General features: G+C 32.7%; 1 protein-coding gene across 1 annotated transcript in view; it reads right to left on the reverse strand.

Moving 5' to 3' along the window:
* Positions 1–8,704: 8,704 nt before the first annotated feature.
* The window catches only part of TBC1D32 (TBC1 domain family, member 32), a 95,310-nt gene continuing 85,442 nt past the window's right edge, over positions 8,705–18,572 (reverse strand). The window contains exon 22 of the mRNA XM_012722895.1: positions 8,705–10,320. Within this exon, the coding sequence (XP_012578349.1) occupies positions 10,201–10,320 (120 nt within the window). The 3' untranslated portion in view covers positions 8,705–10,200. The remainder of the gene's footprint in view (positions 10,321–18,572) is intronic.

An 18,572-nucleotide genomic window follows, 5' to 3' on the forward strand; every position in this document is an offset into this window, starting at 1 on the left:
ATTAATGTCTGTAATTACTTCAAGCAGTGACTGCCCAAAGGAAAAAGTGTTCCGTGGCACCACAGAAAACAACAGAGCAATAGCTTTCGGCCATTGCACAGATTTATGACTGTATGAAAACTCATTAGTTTGGACTTCCTGTTCTTTCTTCAAACACCTGTGGTGAGTATAATGAAATTGGACTAAATAGCCAAAAGAAATAGGTTCGAGCTTATACAAGTAGCAGTTATGGGAAAGGTTGAGTTCTGATCCAATATGAAGCTTTTTGACTATGTTTTCAGCTGGGGTCTAGTTGGGTTCCCATTTTTTCAGATTGAATTCTGAAATATATAGGTTGCTGTTTGCTTTTAAATTTTATTTTTGTAGGTTAGTGTATCTTTATAGAAGTTTTTCTGTTCATTGTACGAATATGAGTCTGTTAGTATGATTGCAGGCAGTTATGTAACTGTCAAGAAAAATCCTATCAAATAGAAGTATGATAATTATTTAAGCTCAGATATTGAAAATATGTTTAAAATATTTAATCTGTTATTAAATGTAAAGCATCATCAGCAACATTTTTCAACTGACCATAATGATTCCATTAAATCTAGTGATAAAAATTCTAAAATAAAGACACATTGTTAGGGTTTTGGAAAATTGTTACTCAATTTTTATTCACGGTTTAATTCCTCTAATTTCAGTTTTCTTTTGAGTTAATAAAATAAAAGTGTCTTGTTTAAATATAAAGCAAAATCTTTTTCCCTGGACTGATTAAGTAAACTTATCTAATGCCCTCACCTCCTCTTCTGCTTCTACTCCACAGCTGATCACTGTGGCACCTTCTGTCCCAACAAGAAAACTGTCTCTGTGTAACACTCACTTTATAACTTTAAATAAGTGGATTTCTAAATGAAGTCCAAAGCTGCTAACACCTAACAGAGGAAGGATTTGTGGGACCCACCTCAGTCCCACTTGTTTAGACTTGCTCAAAAACAATTACCTTGAATCTTGAGAGACCACATTTCCTTGAGAGTCTGTTGAAGTTTAATTTGTGTAGTATACTATGTCCCATCATGGCCATATTTTTACACAAATGCTGATCAATTTTTGTCTTTAATTGTCTTTCAAACTGCTACGGATGTTATACATAAGGGACCCCAATGCTGAACTGAAGTGACCCAGCTTTCCTGAAATGGGTGTGGGTGGTCCTTTAAGGTGAATTTATTGGTTGTCATTATCATTGTTTAATCAAGTAAGTTTTACATTTGAGTAACAGAATAATCATACTTTTTGTTAATAACAGGAACTATTTTAACATCACAACTTTTTATCCTTGAAAGGATATATAATATGAAATATTAAGTTGTTAAAATTACATGAAGATATCTTCCCCTTCTCTTTTTAGTTACACTAAGGTTTGGCTCCAAATTTTTCATTGCTTTCATTCACCTCACTTACCTAAGTCTTTGCTGTGTTCCAAAGGTTAAGATTTGTCGAGTCAAGTTTATCTTTTACAATTTTCAATGGTTTAGCATCCATCAAACATAATAGGAACACAGACATCTTAAGAAGTTGCAAGAATTTTTATGACAGAAACTAAGGCCAAAAAATGAGCTGATACTGTAAATTGTTTGTTGTTGATTTTTTTTAAAGATTTATTTATTTATGCATACAGAACTGGGGTACAGACCAGAGGTACAGGAGGTAAGAGAATTCACCAGAGACAGAGTGGGGAGCAGAACAGGAGGACAGACTGAAACACACTCCTGGGGGGGCCAGTGAGCCATCCAGGAGATCACCTCCTTATGCTGTGCTCTAACCCATTGTGCCACCATGGAGGACCCTGCTTTTTGATTTTCTAAAACTCCACTGCCAGTTTTATTTTTGCCCATCTTTTTTTTTTTTTTTTCATTTTCCCTTCTACACAATTTCCTTGCACTTTCCACCATATTCATGCTACCAATCTAGTTTGTATTTTTCCATGTTGTATTTTTGTGCTCATTTAGCAGTTTACACACACACACACACACACACACACACACACAGATTTTATTTAACAAAAAGTAGGCTGATACATGTAATTTTGTACACCATATTTTTTGCATTAAGACTACTTCATGTGCTCCAGGCAGACCTCTCCTATCTTCCTGCTGCTCCCCTCAGCAGTGTATTTCTGTCAATCTGCCTGTTCTGTTCCCCACTCTGTCTCTGGTGGATCATCTCATTCCCCACACCTTTGGCCTGTGGCCCAGTTCTTGTATGCCTATACAAGATAAATCTTTAAAAATAAATAAATCTTAAAAAAAAAAAAAACTACTTCATGCAAATTCTTCAGGTTAGCTGATAGAGCTCTAAGTCCACTGGTATCATGTGTAGATGTACAATGATGTAGTCATTCCTATTAATGCATGACCACATTGTTTCCAGATGTATTCATTAAGAACAAATGCTTCCATAAATATCATTTGTAGGTGAGCAAAAATCTACCACCCCAAAATATATCTTTGACAAAAGATATATCACATAGAATAGAGCTCTTGGGTGAGTCACAAAGTTATTGTTAAAATTATTTTTTAGTTTTCTCTCAATCTGTATGATGCTTACTTGATTATTTGCCATTTTAGAAGAACTTAGAGGGATATAGAATCATTTATTAAATCAATTTCTAGGAAAAGAGTTGCTGGTCTAAAGGTATATGTATTTTTAAATTTTTATAGCTATTGTCAGATTGTTTTTAACACTTTCTCTACCAATTATAAATAAAAATATTCTTCTATAGGGTTACCTTCTTTTAAGTAACAAAATTTTACATTTCTCTATAATAAATTTAAATTTTTAATATTAAATATTGTAAAGGAATGATTTCTGATAATTTATATTTACATCTTTAAAGAGTTTTATACAAATTTTCTTAATTCAAGCACTGTAGTTTCTTTTACTTTTTGGACTTTACTCTGAACCAGTAATTTTGCCATCAAATAAAAAAAAAATGCAAGGGAAAGTAAACAGATGGCCTTCCCTACAATTTTCCTGGGCCTGCAATATCCTTAAAACTCAATTTGCTGCCAAAGTTATCATAATCGTTTTAAATCTTGCCATGCAGCATTCAAGTAAGTAATTAGTTCCCCTCCCTACCTCTATACTAAATCCTGTTTCTCTGTTGATAAGGGATTTTGTTCAAACTGAAATGAAAGACTATGGGAATATGCTGAAGTTATACAATAAGATCTTAGTCATAGTAGATCTCAATATGAGATGGAAAATAGCATCTAATTTTCCATTTTTGACTATATGCAAAGCAAACTATTTTTAGACTGTCTTTCTTAATACCTGGATATCATTTTTGAAGTGTCAAATACCCATTTATTCACTAAATACTGATAAATTATCATTATGAAACACCTTCATTAACAGCTCAGAAGTGTTTCAATGACAGATCTTAGAATAGCTCAGAACTACCAGATTCTCATGACTTATCTTAAAATTATCTTAGAATAAAGATTATTTTAATGTTTTCTCATTTAAACTGAAATATGTATGTTTCTATAATAAGTGGTTTTCTCAACTTTACAGTCAATATCTCTATAGACATTCAACTTTATTTATAACTCTCAGCAAGAGTTTTCGTAACAAGGAAAACAAAGGCAATTCATAATTTAGTGCCTGGTATCCTCAAAGCCCTTGCTGTTTTTATAATCTCATTTAGTGAGTTTAAAAATTCCAGTAGACTGCAGAAAGGGGATCACCTGAAAGTGATCAATGATCTTAATTATTTTAATTAAGTAATATGGATTAGAATGTTAGAACCAAAAGTTAGACGAGGGTGATCCCAAGAAGTCATATGAGTCAGGACCTTGTTTTACACCAAAAGAAACAAGGCCCACAAACAGGTGATGAAATAACATAGCTTGTTCCTGGTACCAAGACTAGAATACATGCTAATTGACATTCTGTTCTAGTATTCTTCTCTGCACTATGTAGTATGATTAAAATTGAAAGAGATTAAAGATAGGCAAATTTGAGACTGGAATATAGAACAGGATGGCTTGGAAAGAGAACAGAAAGGATCAAAGCAGTTAGGAATTTCCCTAAGGAAAATTAATAGCAAATTAAGAGACGGGCTGGTGATGGAGAAGTGGTACTCGTATGAAATTTCCTAAGCAACAACTTTATCCAGAGCCAATGCTACAGCTATATTGCATTTTAAAACATTAAACCTATTCTTCAGACTCCCTGACAAAGTCAAAATGGTACGGATGATGGCTTTTCAAGGTTACATCCTTTCATTTACTCTCGATGGCTGTTTTATAATAGTCAAGAGAATTCTGTACAATGCTTTATTTTAGCTTTGTTCTCATTAAAGTCTCATAAACTTAATTACTTAATATTCCTTAAGAAACACAGCTTGAAATAACACTACAAAAATTTAGTAGTTTTATTCTAACTTTTTCATTCTAACTTTTATTCTTCATGAATCTCCTAAAATTGCATTTCAAGTACCACTTTAAAAGAATATTTTTTGAATTCTATATGAAGTTATTTTGAAGTATTTTCTTATTAGCATAAACCATAGCTTTAAAACTCCAAAGATATTGTTATAGGTATACAATATGAGGTATATGATACACACTAAACAAAAACCTATTGAAATTGCACTTACAATAGATTAATATATTAGCCTGCATAAACAAAAAATTAAAGCTAGAAATTTTTTAAAGCTGAGTCTTTAAAGAATTTTAAGTAAAGCAAACTAGAAATAAAAATATTTTTTTTCAAGTTCAATATTTCTTGCTGTATAATGTGATTCTGAAAATCTTCTGTAACTACAAACTACAGGGCAAAGTCTGATTTATTTGAACAGTTAATCATCTAATATTTTTTTCTTTTTTTACTTCCATGACTTTTTGAGCATTTTCTCTTAAATAAAATTTCTACCATAATATAGGTTCTAAGCTACAAGTTTGCCCCATTTGCCATGGCAGCAGACAAAAAGGCAGGTCTCCAAGCCCATTTGTGGGGCCAGGAACAAGTCTAGTAATAGGAAGCAGGAGAAACACAGGTAGCAACAGCAACAAAGTCCAGCAGCAGCAGCCCCAGTGAGTGGCCAGTGAGTGACTGTGTAGGGCCATAAGAGGCCATTAAGAAGTCTGCTGATGGCCCCTATTAGCTTTTTTTTTTTTTAAGGTTTATTTATTAATACAGAACAGGGGCACAGGTCAGAGATGCAGGGCAGTGAGAGGATTCACCAGAGACAGAGTTGGGAGCAGAACAGGCCAACTGACAAAGTACACTGCTGAGCGGAGCAGCGGATGGGTCAGGAGAGGTCTGCAGCGCCATGTGGATCACCTCCGGGGCAGGTGAGGATCGAATTCATGCTGAAGTGGTTTTAGCTTCTTAGTGCTGTGCTTTAACCTGCTGTGCTACCAGGGAGGGCCCGCCCCTATTAGCTTTTACATGATTTATAGACACAGCCAGCATATACTTATGTAAGCCTCATTTACATAAGTATATTTCCCACATGGGAACTGTACATCAAGGTCACATTATTATTTACTGTTCTCTGCACATGTGCCCTATACCTCAAGGCTACATGTTATCTAGGAGGCCACCTGGGTGGAAGGTCACAGCAAAAATGTCTCAGAAACTAAGAAAATGTTTCCTAGTCTCTACACATAACCTGAGGATTTTACAAAGGCTACCCCTTGAATGCTCAGTCTGTCTTTTACGTCCCCATCCTGCGTCCTGATGAAACTGTAGTTATAGTTGATAAGAATTATATTTAAGATGTGCTCTAAAATATAAATGGTAGCACTTTAGGAAAGACTAAATATATACATTATTCAATAATGAACAGCTGACACATATGATGACAACAGATCAGTGCTTACATCCTGGATTAGATAACCAACTTTAACAGCCAACATTTTAATAACTGTCTTTCTCAATGTATCTCAAATGCACTCTATTAGAAAACATGACAGTCCAATTATTTCCATGGCCCTTAGCATTTTATGGTGGCCTACTGCCAATAGTAGAATATGGGGTGGAAAATGAGCCAAAGTAGTAACTGATTTTAAAAGCTAAAACATGGCTAGTGATGAAGATTTAGAATTTATGTGAAGCTTTCTGACCTGAACCTATTTAAACTCATAAGCAACTACATTGGTACCTACTTTAGTAACTCTCCTAATATTATGTTGGGGGAAAAAAAAAAAAACTGCAGGTATGTCAATTTTGCAGCTAGAAATCAGTAATATCACTGTAAATTATAAAGCAATTAAAAAACATTGGTAATCTATTTTTACAATGATCTGGTCAACATCACTAAATCTAGATTATAAAGATATTCAGCTTTCTAAATAGGGAGAAAAATTACAAAATTTGGGGAAAATACAAAAATTTACCTAACCTTGGCTTGTACAGGATTTTTTCTTGCCACTTTATAGCTAGTATGAACAACATAAATAGGAAAGTATAATCTGTTAGTCCTGGAAAAGTCTAAGAGGACCTTAGAACTAAACCTAACAAAACGGTGCACAATAGGAATTTAATGCAGGTATATCGAGTAACAAAATTAATGAATAAATAAGACAGTTGGAAAAGGAACTTGAAATCAAAAGAACTAGGTTCTAGGCTATGTTGCCACCAACTAACCACACAGTGGCAAATAATAACTGTGATTTATGAAATGCTTAATAAATTTGAACACATGCAATACATTCTAATTACAAGGTAAGTCCTAGCATCATACCCATTTTACCAACAACTAAACCGAGAGTAAGAGGAATTAAGTGCAGAACAGGGAATGCTAATAGCTAATACAGCTCGAATCATGAGATTTGAGATATACATGATATAGAAAATATGATAGCCCAAAAGTAGCTCTCTTGGGGGGTGTCTGTCGTAACCCAGTGGTGATCTTTGCTTCATTATAACACCAAGAATTATGCCTAGGTGTGAAGATATAACACTATGTGATTTGTGACCTATGTACAGGCATGTAATAGCAAAGTGCATGCCAAGACTTATGCACATAGAACCTGAAGAACATAGAAACACTCTTCCCAAAGTTTTATAACATCATCTCACCTTAAGCTCTAGGAGAAAGATGGTTTTGAAACACAATTTTCCCCTCTAATGTCAAGTCTTAAGAGGAAAGATCTTTGCCTTCCAGAACCTGTTTGATGGGTCATTGGCTTTCATCATCAGGTGAATGAACATTCCTGCTTAGAAGACTGGTATAATTTTCATTTTAGTTAGTTACCCCTGTAGATATTTTGTAAATTGAATTCTAGTTTATGGCTTATACTTTGAGAATGTCTTTTAAAGAGTTTTCTTTCTCAACTTTGTAGAAGTCTAAGTATTTGTCATATTATCATTTGTACCTTTTTTGGTTCAGTGAACCAAAAGCCTCAAAATATCATTTATTTTCTATATATATTTAAAATAATTACTGTGTACTTGTCTTTGATTTCTGTTCTTGCCTCTCAGACTTGATTTTTTTCTTTACAAACTAATCCTTGAAGATTTTAACTTTTCAACAAAATTTTTTAAACATCTTTAATTTTTCACAATATAGGGTGTCTCTCCTCAGGTTCCATGTTGTTTCCCCACTACCAAAGTGACACTCTTCTTCCCCACCTCATTCTTTACTTCCCTGTCTCTCTCCCACTCCCCTCTGGAGTATCTCAGTTCTATGGTCAGCTTTCAATTGTTAGTCTTATAATTTACCTTTGTCTGATCTTTTGCTTAGTTTCTCTGGATTCCACATACAAGTAAAACCATTTGAAATTTATCTATCTTCTTCTGGTTCAACTAGCTTAGCATAATGCTTTCCAGTTCCATCCATATCACTGCTAGTGGCATGCGTGTATCTTTTTGATTGCTGAGTAGTATTCCACTTTATAGCTGTACCCCCACCTCCTTGATCCACTTATCAATTATGGGACATTTAGCTTGTTTCCATAGCTTGGTTATTGTAAACAGTACTCCTATAAACATAGTAGTGAAGGTTTCCTTTTGAATTGGCATTTTGATACTCTGAATAGATGCCTAGAAATGGAACTACTAGGTCATATAGTAAACCCATTTTAGCCCTTTGAGGAATTGCTACAATTATTAACTTGTGTTCATTTTCAAACTATCCAGAAATACTTCTTGTTAAAATTTTGGTCACTTCAATACACAAAAGACGACTGGAGCATCTTGACTCCAATTTTGTTCAGTGATCTCATCTTCCATTGTCAGTAATTCACTTTCATTATCATTCTCTTCCAAAATTTTAATTTGAAGCAGTTAAGTGAAACTATTTTCTAGTAATTTCACATCCCTCTCATGCACTCCAAAACAAACAATTGCTCAACACACAAGAACATATAATAACTTGATCCTGACCCTTCACAATGAGTGAGAAAAGCATATAATTTGCTAAGTCATTTCTTCACCACTGTATCATATTTTCCTTGTCCATTCACTCCTTTAAATTATTTCATTTACTCTAATTTCATAAAACCTGCAAGATTTTAACCATCCTGTTAGCTAATGACATTTCCTATTTTGCTGAGAAAATAACTTCTAGAATGCCCATCTTCTGTCTCCATTTACATTAAAAGCTAAAAAAATTCACAATGGTAACTCTACAAACCACCATATTTTCACTTTAATTCACCAAGCAAATTGCTGTGTTATTGTTCATAGACATTTCTTATTTATTAAGTGAAAACAAAAGACTTCTGGCTCCACTAGATGCCATTTTACAAAATGTCACTGTTATTTTCTAGATCTTACTTCAGTCACCAATCAAAACCACCAGCAAATATTATGAAATTATTATAGTTCCTTCTCCATTTGTATTTCCAATTAGTAGGAAAGTGTCTAAATGAAAGGTTTTCAGTTTTTAGGAACAAAAGCAATAACCCAAGAACAGTGTTGTTTTTTTTTCTACCTAAATGAAGAAATAGAACATATATTATACATAAACATATATTATAGCTTCTGTGGAAAAGCTTTTCAAAATTAAGTTTGAAAGTAGGCAAAGATTTGTGTTGTGGGTCCTAAAAGTCGTACTTAACTCATATCAAAGCTAAAGTGAATGATAAGTCAAATTAACTTGCTCTTATTTCTTTTCTCAATGGTGCCCTTTTGAACACCATTACTGACGAGTTATTATTGGTATTTACAGCACAAAATCTGACTTTTGAAATTTAAGTTGCAATAGCCTAAATATCACAAAACTGTAAACAATATGGTGCAAGTTGTTTTATTATACTAAAAGTTAAAACAATTTTGTAGATGAGCCATTTTTGGCTGGGAAAAAAAATTCAGAATGGCCTTTTAGGGGTTGATGTATACTAAATATGAGCAATACAAAATGACCTCTACCCAAAATTTTAAAAATATGCTGAAAGTGCTGATTGAAAAATCATTTACTTTTGTATTACCTTTTATATATTAAATGTGACAGTTATAAGAAAATAGACCCTTCCATATTACATTAATCTTATTAAGCAAACTTCTATTTAAATAAAATGAAAACAATATTGTTATTTACAATAATTAAGCAAGCTAGTTTCCTTAACATTTTCAAGTTCAGAATAAATCAAATCCATCACTAAGGAAAATGTGTAACAACTGAGGGTCAAATGATTATCAGTATGAAATAACCAAGCTGTCTTCTAAATGAACCATGCAACAACCACATTTCAAATGAAAAAAATATAAATTGATAATATCAAAATGAATTCTTACAAAAACAATCACATCTCAGGATGTAACATAAGTAGTTATGGTTTTCTCTATTTTCCTCTCTATATACAGTCACCAAAAGTGAAGAAAACAACTATCTTAGCCTTGTTCCCATGACACTCTGTCCATTCAAATGATTATGTACAGTACTGATATTTCTTCCCAAACCTATTGGAAAAAATATTTTAATCATCTGGTCAAGGAAATGTTGGTTGAGAAGTTCTTAAATATAAGGAATCATTAGTTAAATCTGATTTTAAAACAACTTTACAAAACAACAAATCTGAAAAATTGAGCTAATGCCTATTTGTATATATTATATATAGATAATGCCAAAAATATAATTAGATAGTTGGTCTCAGTATTGATTTACAATATGTGCAGTCACAAAATGTGCTGCTATGGATGCATCCTTTTTGTGTGGACAATCAAGGTCTTTATTTCCTTTTAAAGTCAAGCTGTGCTTTCCAGGACCTATGAGCTTTGCACTCTAATATTCCTCATATCTCTTAATAGCACTGGTCGGTAGTTTTGCTCCAAAATTTCCATGTATTCAAAATAATCACTCACTCGAAATCCATGCACTGCTTCTTCCTGTCAAAAATTAAAAAGAGAAGTTCATTCTCCTGTCTTTATTCTTGCAAATAGATATACAATACTAAATTAATGGATTTTGGATATCTGATGAATTTTTTTTCCACACATGGTTTATATAGTACTAGTAAAGTATAATTATTCTTTATTGAGTAGGCTGTGTATGTATTTAATAGGAAGAAATCATTAAAGAACATTGTTTGTTTTCAAACCAAAGTGCTTTTATAGTTAACAAAAATTCCTACATAATGAACTCCTGCTAATGTTCTGGATATAATATTATGACTGTTAACATTTGCAACTTGTAAAGACCCTAAGCCTTACCTAACAATACTATAATAATACAAGAAATTCTGTTCTACAGCTATTGTTCATAAAGCCTTCAACAGCTTGCAATTCACAATATCATTACTATGCATGTCTGTACAAACTTGAAATTTAATGGCTAGTACCCAAACTGAGGGACTCAAAAATAAAAAAGAACATGGAAATCCATTTAGAATTTTAAAGACTTTTAGTGAATTTTTTGACTATTCATTTTAGCAACTCTACATACTTGTTATGTATTACCTAGACTTCAAAGTAACAGTAACAAAATTCTGCAGAAGAAATACCATTCTTAATTATTTATTACATTAGGAGACTGGAAGAATGTAAAAATTTTTTAAACAATTCATACTGTTCAAATTAGTAACATTTAAAGGCATGAGTTACAACATAAATCAAAAATAATTTAAAAGAATAAAGACAATATATTACCATGTACAGATATTTTTTCAGAGACTATTCATGGGAGATATCAAGGCAGGGAAGCTAGGAAAATCTCAAACAAAGCTAGTAAGAGTGGATTTTTTAAAGTACTTGTATATCACTGGCTACTTACAGGTTAATAATAATTTACAACTTTCAAATAAATAACTTGGGAGAACATTCCACTTATTTTGCCACATATTAGCTTGAATCATGTGATTTGGGGGAAACGTTAATTGGTACTTAAGAAATTTACTAACCAATTAGTTTGAGATTATCACTAGAGAAATTAAAGTTACTGCTTCATAATACCATTACACCATTACACCATTAATACCTTCCAAAATAAAAATTTCAACTCCTAATTTCAAAATAATTGTGATGTTATCCTTTCTTTCATTTTTTTATTCAACAGGCCATTCATTCCAATATTGTTAGTAAGGTTTTTGGCTATATAATGAACACATAAAGGTGAATAAGACAGGCTAATGTGTATATTGAACTTCCAAGAAAGATCTTGTCTCTGGTTTTCTGTATAAGCCACTGTTTCAACGGGAAGATGTCCATCTAATGAATAACAAAAATAATCGGTCTTGTAAAATTTTCTCCTACAAAAAGTATTTTATTTTGTTCTTTGTTTAAGAAAATAAAAACAAAGTAAGGTCAACCTATCTTACTGCTCAAGAATTCACTTTAAACAGTTGCCTGTTGTAGCCAGGGAATTAAGATGACTTTGTATATTATCTTCATTATAACTATGTGTGATTTGATGAACAACTCTTCACCAAAAGTAAACCTAAATTGGATAGGAATTAAACTAATATGTTATTCTAATAAGAGATAAAAACCCAATGCCAGAAAAAAATTGTTTTAGTACATATTCATGATTTATAAAAGAATGCTATAGTCATTAAAAGTAAATTACAATAGGAGAAGATAGTATCTGAACAAAACTTTTAATCTTTCTGGGCAAAAAAAAAGTGTAAAATATTTTTAAATTATTGTACAATTGAAGAATAAGAACTACTTATGGATAACTATGGCTATTACTTGGTTTTAAAATATTTTTTCCATAGCATGTATTTTTTAAAATTATGACTTCTATTGTGGGCACTAATTTTAAAATAAAGAGAAAATACCCTTATGAATACACTGAAGAGCTACCCATAAAGAGAGCAATAAGGCTATTAAGGTCTCATTTCAAAAATTAAAATTAAATATTCATTTTAAAGAAGCATGTTTTAAATGAAGTATTTCATTATTTAAAATTTACATGCAATTTTAGTCTGAATAAAATTTAGAATCTCTGAATTCTACTTACTGTTCTCAAAGTGGGATATTTTTCATTTTATCCTAAATGTTCTCTAATGACCTTGTAGTGGGTATCTTTCCTTTGTAAGTATGACCATTTAGACCGACAGATTATTATTCAAGTTATAAAAGATCATTTCCTTATTTCATTTATAGAAGTCTACTGAACTCTAAAAACATGAATTCCCTTATTCTTTAAATAGGCAGAATAATTAAATAATATAAAGCTTTCCATTTTATATAAAAATGCATTACTTGTTCAAAAAAAGTTTATTATTTAAAATGGGTGTCCATTACAGCAGTTTGTTAGAGTTAATTTTGAGCACAATGAATTTTTCTTTTATACTCATTAGCTTTTCAACCAGTGTGCCTAATGTTTTGCTTTTATATTAATTCTGGGTTTCAAATATTGAATCATCAAAAAACATTAAAAATTACCATTCTAAATCACCATACTGTCTTTATTCTGTATTATGATAGGGCATATACACAGCTTCTCTCTATTCTTTGTATATAGAATTCAGTTTCAAATATAAATTTATTGAATTGGTAGTGGAGACATGGAGAAATCATATAATAAAAACAATAAAACTTTTGGAATAAAAATAAACATGAATCTACTGTTTTTTACTACTGAGAATATTAAAATAGAAGGCCCACAAACACTTTTTAAAAGTATTGATTAGACTAATAAGCCTAATCAATAAAACACAATTTAGTATACTAGAAGCAGCACAGGAGTTAAGTTCAGACAAAAAATGGGGCCTGTTCTGTCAGTTTGAATGGAAGATATGGTCTTTCGGAGGTATAAAGATACAAAGCATAAAATTATCAAGTGTAACATTATAATTCTTAGTTTTGAGATTTTTCAGACTAAGTTTAGGTATTTTCTATTGTATTCTTTCCCAGAAATTTAACTATTAGTATATTTGAAAAGTGATTTTAAAAAGATGTAATAGTACTAATAAATAGTGGGCAAAAATGGTATGTCACCTTTGATTTACCTTTAACCTGGAATGCAGACTTAATTCTGATGCATAAACACCAGGATGCACATAAAAGTTTACCACAAAAGGTACAAAACTTACTATACACTGAGGTCACTTAACAAAGGATTTGCTTTAATCCATATCTGATATAGGAAGACCCAAAACAATTAAATGAGTTAGATAAGAGAAGTGTTTTGTGTTCTGCTCTTTACTCTTGCTAGAGATGATTCTCTGTGTGTTCTGATCTATCATATACAAAAGAGATGTCTTTTCCTGATGAAGTGGTAGAGACATAACTTACAAATAATTCTCTCCCACCCCCACCAGAATATTCTTCCTGTGTTGCTAAGGAAAATCTGAAACTCCTGGACCAATATCCCCCAATTTTTTGAACTCCTGGTGTTGGTATTCTGGATTCAAGCACTGGAAATACAATTTTACATGTTCAAAAGGTTTCAAGGAACTTAAAATTGTATGCAAAAATTTTACAATTTCTTTTACAAGAAAATTCATGTTCCTATCATAAACATTCTGTTTTATTAGGTGGAGGCGGGGGGGGGGGCGGTGTGTGTGTGTGGAGTTTAGATATATCAATTCTAATAAACACTTTAGAGGTACTTAGGTTCAGGAGAATTCATAGAGAATTTGGTTTCTGCAAAGAATGGCTTTTGTTAAATTTTCAACTCAAGTGAGGGGTTCATGGGCATGTGTGGTGACTAGACAGATGAAAAATCTTAGCTTGTTAAATGAGGGACCAGACATGGATCAGATGCAACGTCAGATTAATCCTGATAGAGAGGTCATGTATATTCAGGGTATTACTCCCTATGTATTGTAAGACATTAGGGAGTTTGGGAAACAATCAGAGTACATAGTCTAGCTGTAGCCTCTAAAGAAAACTGTCTGCCCTTTATTGTGTTCTTTATATATCTTTTTCTTACAGAAATAAGATCAGAAGAATGTGTTTTAGATGGGGACAGGGATATAGAAATTCAAATAACTGCTAAGTTGCTTTTGTTTTTTGGAAGTACTTGCTATGAGCCTAATAATGGTCTAGAAGTACGTTACAGGTATCACTTCATTTGATTCTTCATAATTCTATGAAGTAGGTATTATTTTACTTCCTAATTATACAGTGAAGGAAGCTGAAGCCGAGAGAAGTTAAATAAGGTGACCAAGGCTTATACAGAGTGATAGTGTCAGAACTGAATTCAGGGGAACTCAAGTTACATAAGGACAATGCAGGAAACCTATTTGCAAAAGAGAGCTGACAAAATACTGTACATGTTTCATCTATTCCCTCGAATAGTAAATTATTTCTAATACTATGCATACTTTTGTCTTTTAAGAGCTTAGTATTCAATTGGCTTCTCTCAATCTGGTCTTCCTGTCAACATGTTCTGGCAAAAACAGCTGCAATAGCAACAAAAACAAAATTCCTCTTGACAATTTTCTGATTGGGTTGAAATTAATCTGATTTTTTTATAATTATAAATTGATTTTGCCATAATATGCAGAATTTAGTTGAAGCCTTTTAATTAAGCCTGATTTTCACTGGAAGACAGTTTTTTCTTAGTCTGGCTTTTCAGTGCAGCTTGTTCCAAGGCTGAATTTACAAACTAAAACCAAAATCTCTGCCAGCCTTTTAGTATGCTAGAGAGGAATGCAATACAACCAACTGACAGGACAGAAGGTTTTCTGAGGTACTATTAAACCATCATTAACCCTGTGTGTGTATGGCTAACTTCACAAAAAAAAAAAAATACAATTTCAAGCTTGCTGGGATATTTGATAATATTTACTTTGTTGGATAATGTTTCCCTCTGTGGAAGTTTGATGCCTACAGATTGTTTGAACCATTATCTATGTTAGATAAAATTTTCAAGGCCCTACTTCCAAGGCCTAAGTTCTTCAGCATACTTTCAGAAGTTCAATTCCATCTTAGTACAATATATTAATCAAAGTGTGGGAATAATACACTTAACTGCTCTATTATTCAACCTCCATTTCTGTTTTGTCTACAAGGATATTGTGAAAAACTCAGATAATACCTTCCTAAACTCAATTTATATGCATGACACTTATCTAACTTAATATTCTAGTTGCTAAATTCAAAGAGAAAAACTAAACGAGTTTTTTTGTAAGCCTAGGCTGTCTGAAAGTATTTACCACCTTCTGATTTAAGAAATTCCAAGTTTTCTGTTAATATATTGATCATGAAAAACTATTCAGTGAACTATCAGAAATGTAAGCAATGAGTCCAGACTCAGTTCCCTGACTTAAACTTTGAGCCCAAGTTAAAATGAATACAAGTGAACTGATTTTTTTTCTAATTCAAATACTTTCAGACAGATATTTATTCCTTAAGCAATGCTTCTTTTATGTCACTCTTTGTCAAAACAGGGAACTTAATCCTGGGGGGTGGGGGGGATACTGACTTCGAATCTTCTGAAATCATTTCATTATATGAAGGTCTCAAGACAACTGATAATAGTTGAAAATATAACGTGTGTGTTTTTTCAACATTTTGAAGATTAACTGAACTAAGTATGATTATCTGAACTTGCTTATAACAGGATTTGAAATTTTTCATCTAAAACATAGTTTTATTTTTAAAATGTATGGGTCCATTCTTCAAAAGTCAAAAATAGTCCACATAAATGGATGAAATATTCATGATAAAAAGTGAAAGATCTCTGTTCTATTACTTTGTAATAGGAGCAATTATTACTAAATGTATAGAGTCAAGGAATAATTTATAACCTATAAGAATTTTATATTGTGGTATATAGTGATAGGGGGAAATATTGACTTTTTTTTTCTTTTAGTATATATTTGAGATTTTGGATCAGAAGCTAAAATGTAATTTTTAAGCTTAATCCCTATAAATTACAGTTGAGTGAGAAATTTAAATGCTATGCCTATTCCTGACTTGAGTGATCTGAGGAAAAAAAGAATATAAGTGATTTCATGAAATAAAGTCATAATATTAGTTAATATGTGAATAAGTGAAAAATGGTTTATATGTTTATATAATTTGCAAACAAGATTACAACAGGGCCTAATGGAATAAAGAAGTTTGTAAATACAAATTTGTATAAATCTACTGGAATTTATCTCATAATAAAAATAATTGCCCATCAATAGAGATCACTTAACTGGAGCCTTACCTGCTGATATAAAACAGAAAAAAATAATAAATAAAGTGAAGTTACAGTATTAAAAAGGCATTATTCGTAATCCCTTAGATGAATGCAAACAGCACAAGTAAGGTTAGTTCTAGAGCATGTACTTACATTAATTGTTTGCCAACATGTTCTTAGCTTGGAGTTAAACCAATTCAATTAAAATTTCAGAAATTTAAACAGAATTTAAGTAGTAAAGATGATCTCTCTTTCTCTCATTTAGATTTTTTTTTTAAGATTTATTTAGTCATAAAGAACTGGGGTACAGGCCAGAGATGCAGAGGATGAGAGGATTCACCAGGAACAGAGTGGGGAGCAGAACAGGCAAATCGAAGAAGCACACTGCTGAGGGGAGCTGCTGAGGGGAGCAGCGGGTGGGTCAGGAGAGGTCTGCAGTGCCACCAGGACAGGCGGAGATGGAACTCAGAGGAAGTGGCTTAAGCTTCTAAGTGTAGTGCTTTAACCCACTGCGCCACCAAGGAGGGCCTCATTTAGAAAATTTTATTTTTAAATTAAAAGCATTATGCCTAGTGCACAACAGAATTTGGGACACATTTAAGGAGTTCATCATTTGCAAGCCCTATCACATTTTTATCTCCCTGCATTAACTAAGGAAGAGATGAAACTTCAATAATCACCGATATTAATCAGATTTAAAGATGATGAAATATAAAGACACACTTAAAGTGATAAGCTTTTGTAGACTATAGTAGTATATGTTATTCAATGTGAATAAAACTAAATTAATTCATCTATCCCTTTCTATTTATTTACATTCTTCAATTTATCAACAAATATTTACTGGATGGATACAACTATGTGTTAGGTAATGTTTTTTGAGGCAACAATAAGTTAAATAGACAAAAAGACTGACAAATTACATATATACAATTTGTAAATAAAATACAGGAAATAAATCACTGTAACAGGAACTAAAATGGGACATGAGATTAGAGAATTATTTTAGATAGTAGCTGATGAAAATGAGCATTGTCAAAAGAGAACACACATTTTGTCCTAACCATTCCTGTTCTCTAAATTATCTCTAAATTAGATATTTTTTCCTACCTAGGTTTCCTTTTACATGTAAAATTATTATTGTCTTAGCATACTTTCATCTCAGTTGTAATCCCCGTGGACTTCCCACCACCACCTCACCCGTGTGCCGTCACCATAACCCCATGAACTTTCCCACCGCAGTTTTGACCCTACCCCATCTCCGTCCCCATAGAATGTCTTTGGTTTATGGTAGTCTGTTGATTTCCATTTTTACTTTATTACAATTACTTTCATTTAAAATGTTTCTAAGACTAAAATTCTAGTGATAAATGTAAGAAATCTGAGACCTTTTGAGTTCAATATTTCTGAAGTAAAAATGTTTGCTAAGTGCTCAGAGGAGAAACTGCATCAGAGAAGCTTCCTTGCTTTAATTCCATGAAGATAATCTAAGGTGATTCATTAAACTGAAAGGTGTCTGCATAGTGAACTATCAATACCACCATATCAGTAAATGGGAACAAGGACTAAACAAAAGGTCTTCCAAAGAAGACATATAGATAGCAAATAGGCACAATCACACTTATCAGGAAAATAAAAATCAAAATGACAGTGAGAGACCTAGTCATCCCTACAAGTTGGCATCTAGTTTTTAAAAAAATCACTACTATAGGCTCTCACTGGTGGCACAACGGGTTAAAGCACCGCATTATGAAGCTCTCCATGCAGCACAAGTTCTGTATGCAGCCCAGTTCTGTATGCATAAATAAATAAAACTTTAAAAAACAATCACTGCTGGGCCTTCCCTGGTGGTGCAGCGGGTTAAAGCACAGCATTAAGAAGCTAAAGCATAAGTTCTATCCCCGCCCCCGAGATGACCCACATGGCGAGGTAGACCTCTGCTGACTCACCCACTGCTCCCTTCAGCAGCGTACTTTGTCAATCTGCCTGTTCTGTTCCCCACTCTGTCTTTGGGGAGTCCTCTCACCGCCCCTGCACCTCTGGCCTGTACCCCAGTTCT

The sequence above is a fragment of the Condylura cristata genome, unplaced genomic scaffold, assembly GCF_000260355.1.
Source record: "Condylura cristata isolate star-nosed mole 26May11 unplaced genomic scaffold, ConCri1.0 scaffold00001, whole genome shotgun sequence".
NCBI classification, from domain to species: Eukaryota; Metazoa; Chordata; class Mammalia; order Eulipotyphla; family Talpidae; genus Condylura; species Condylura cristata.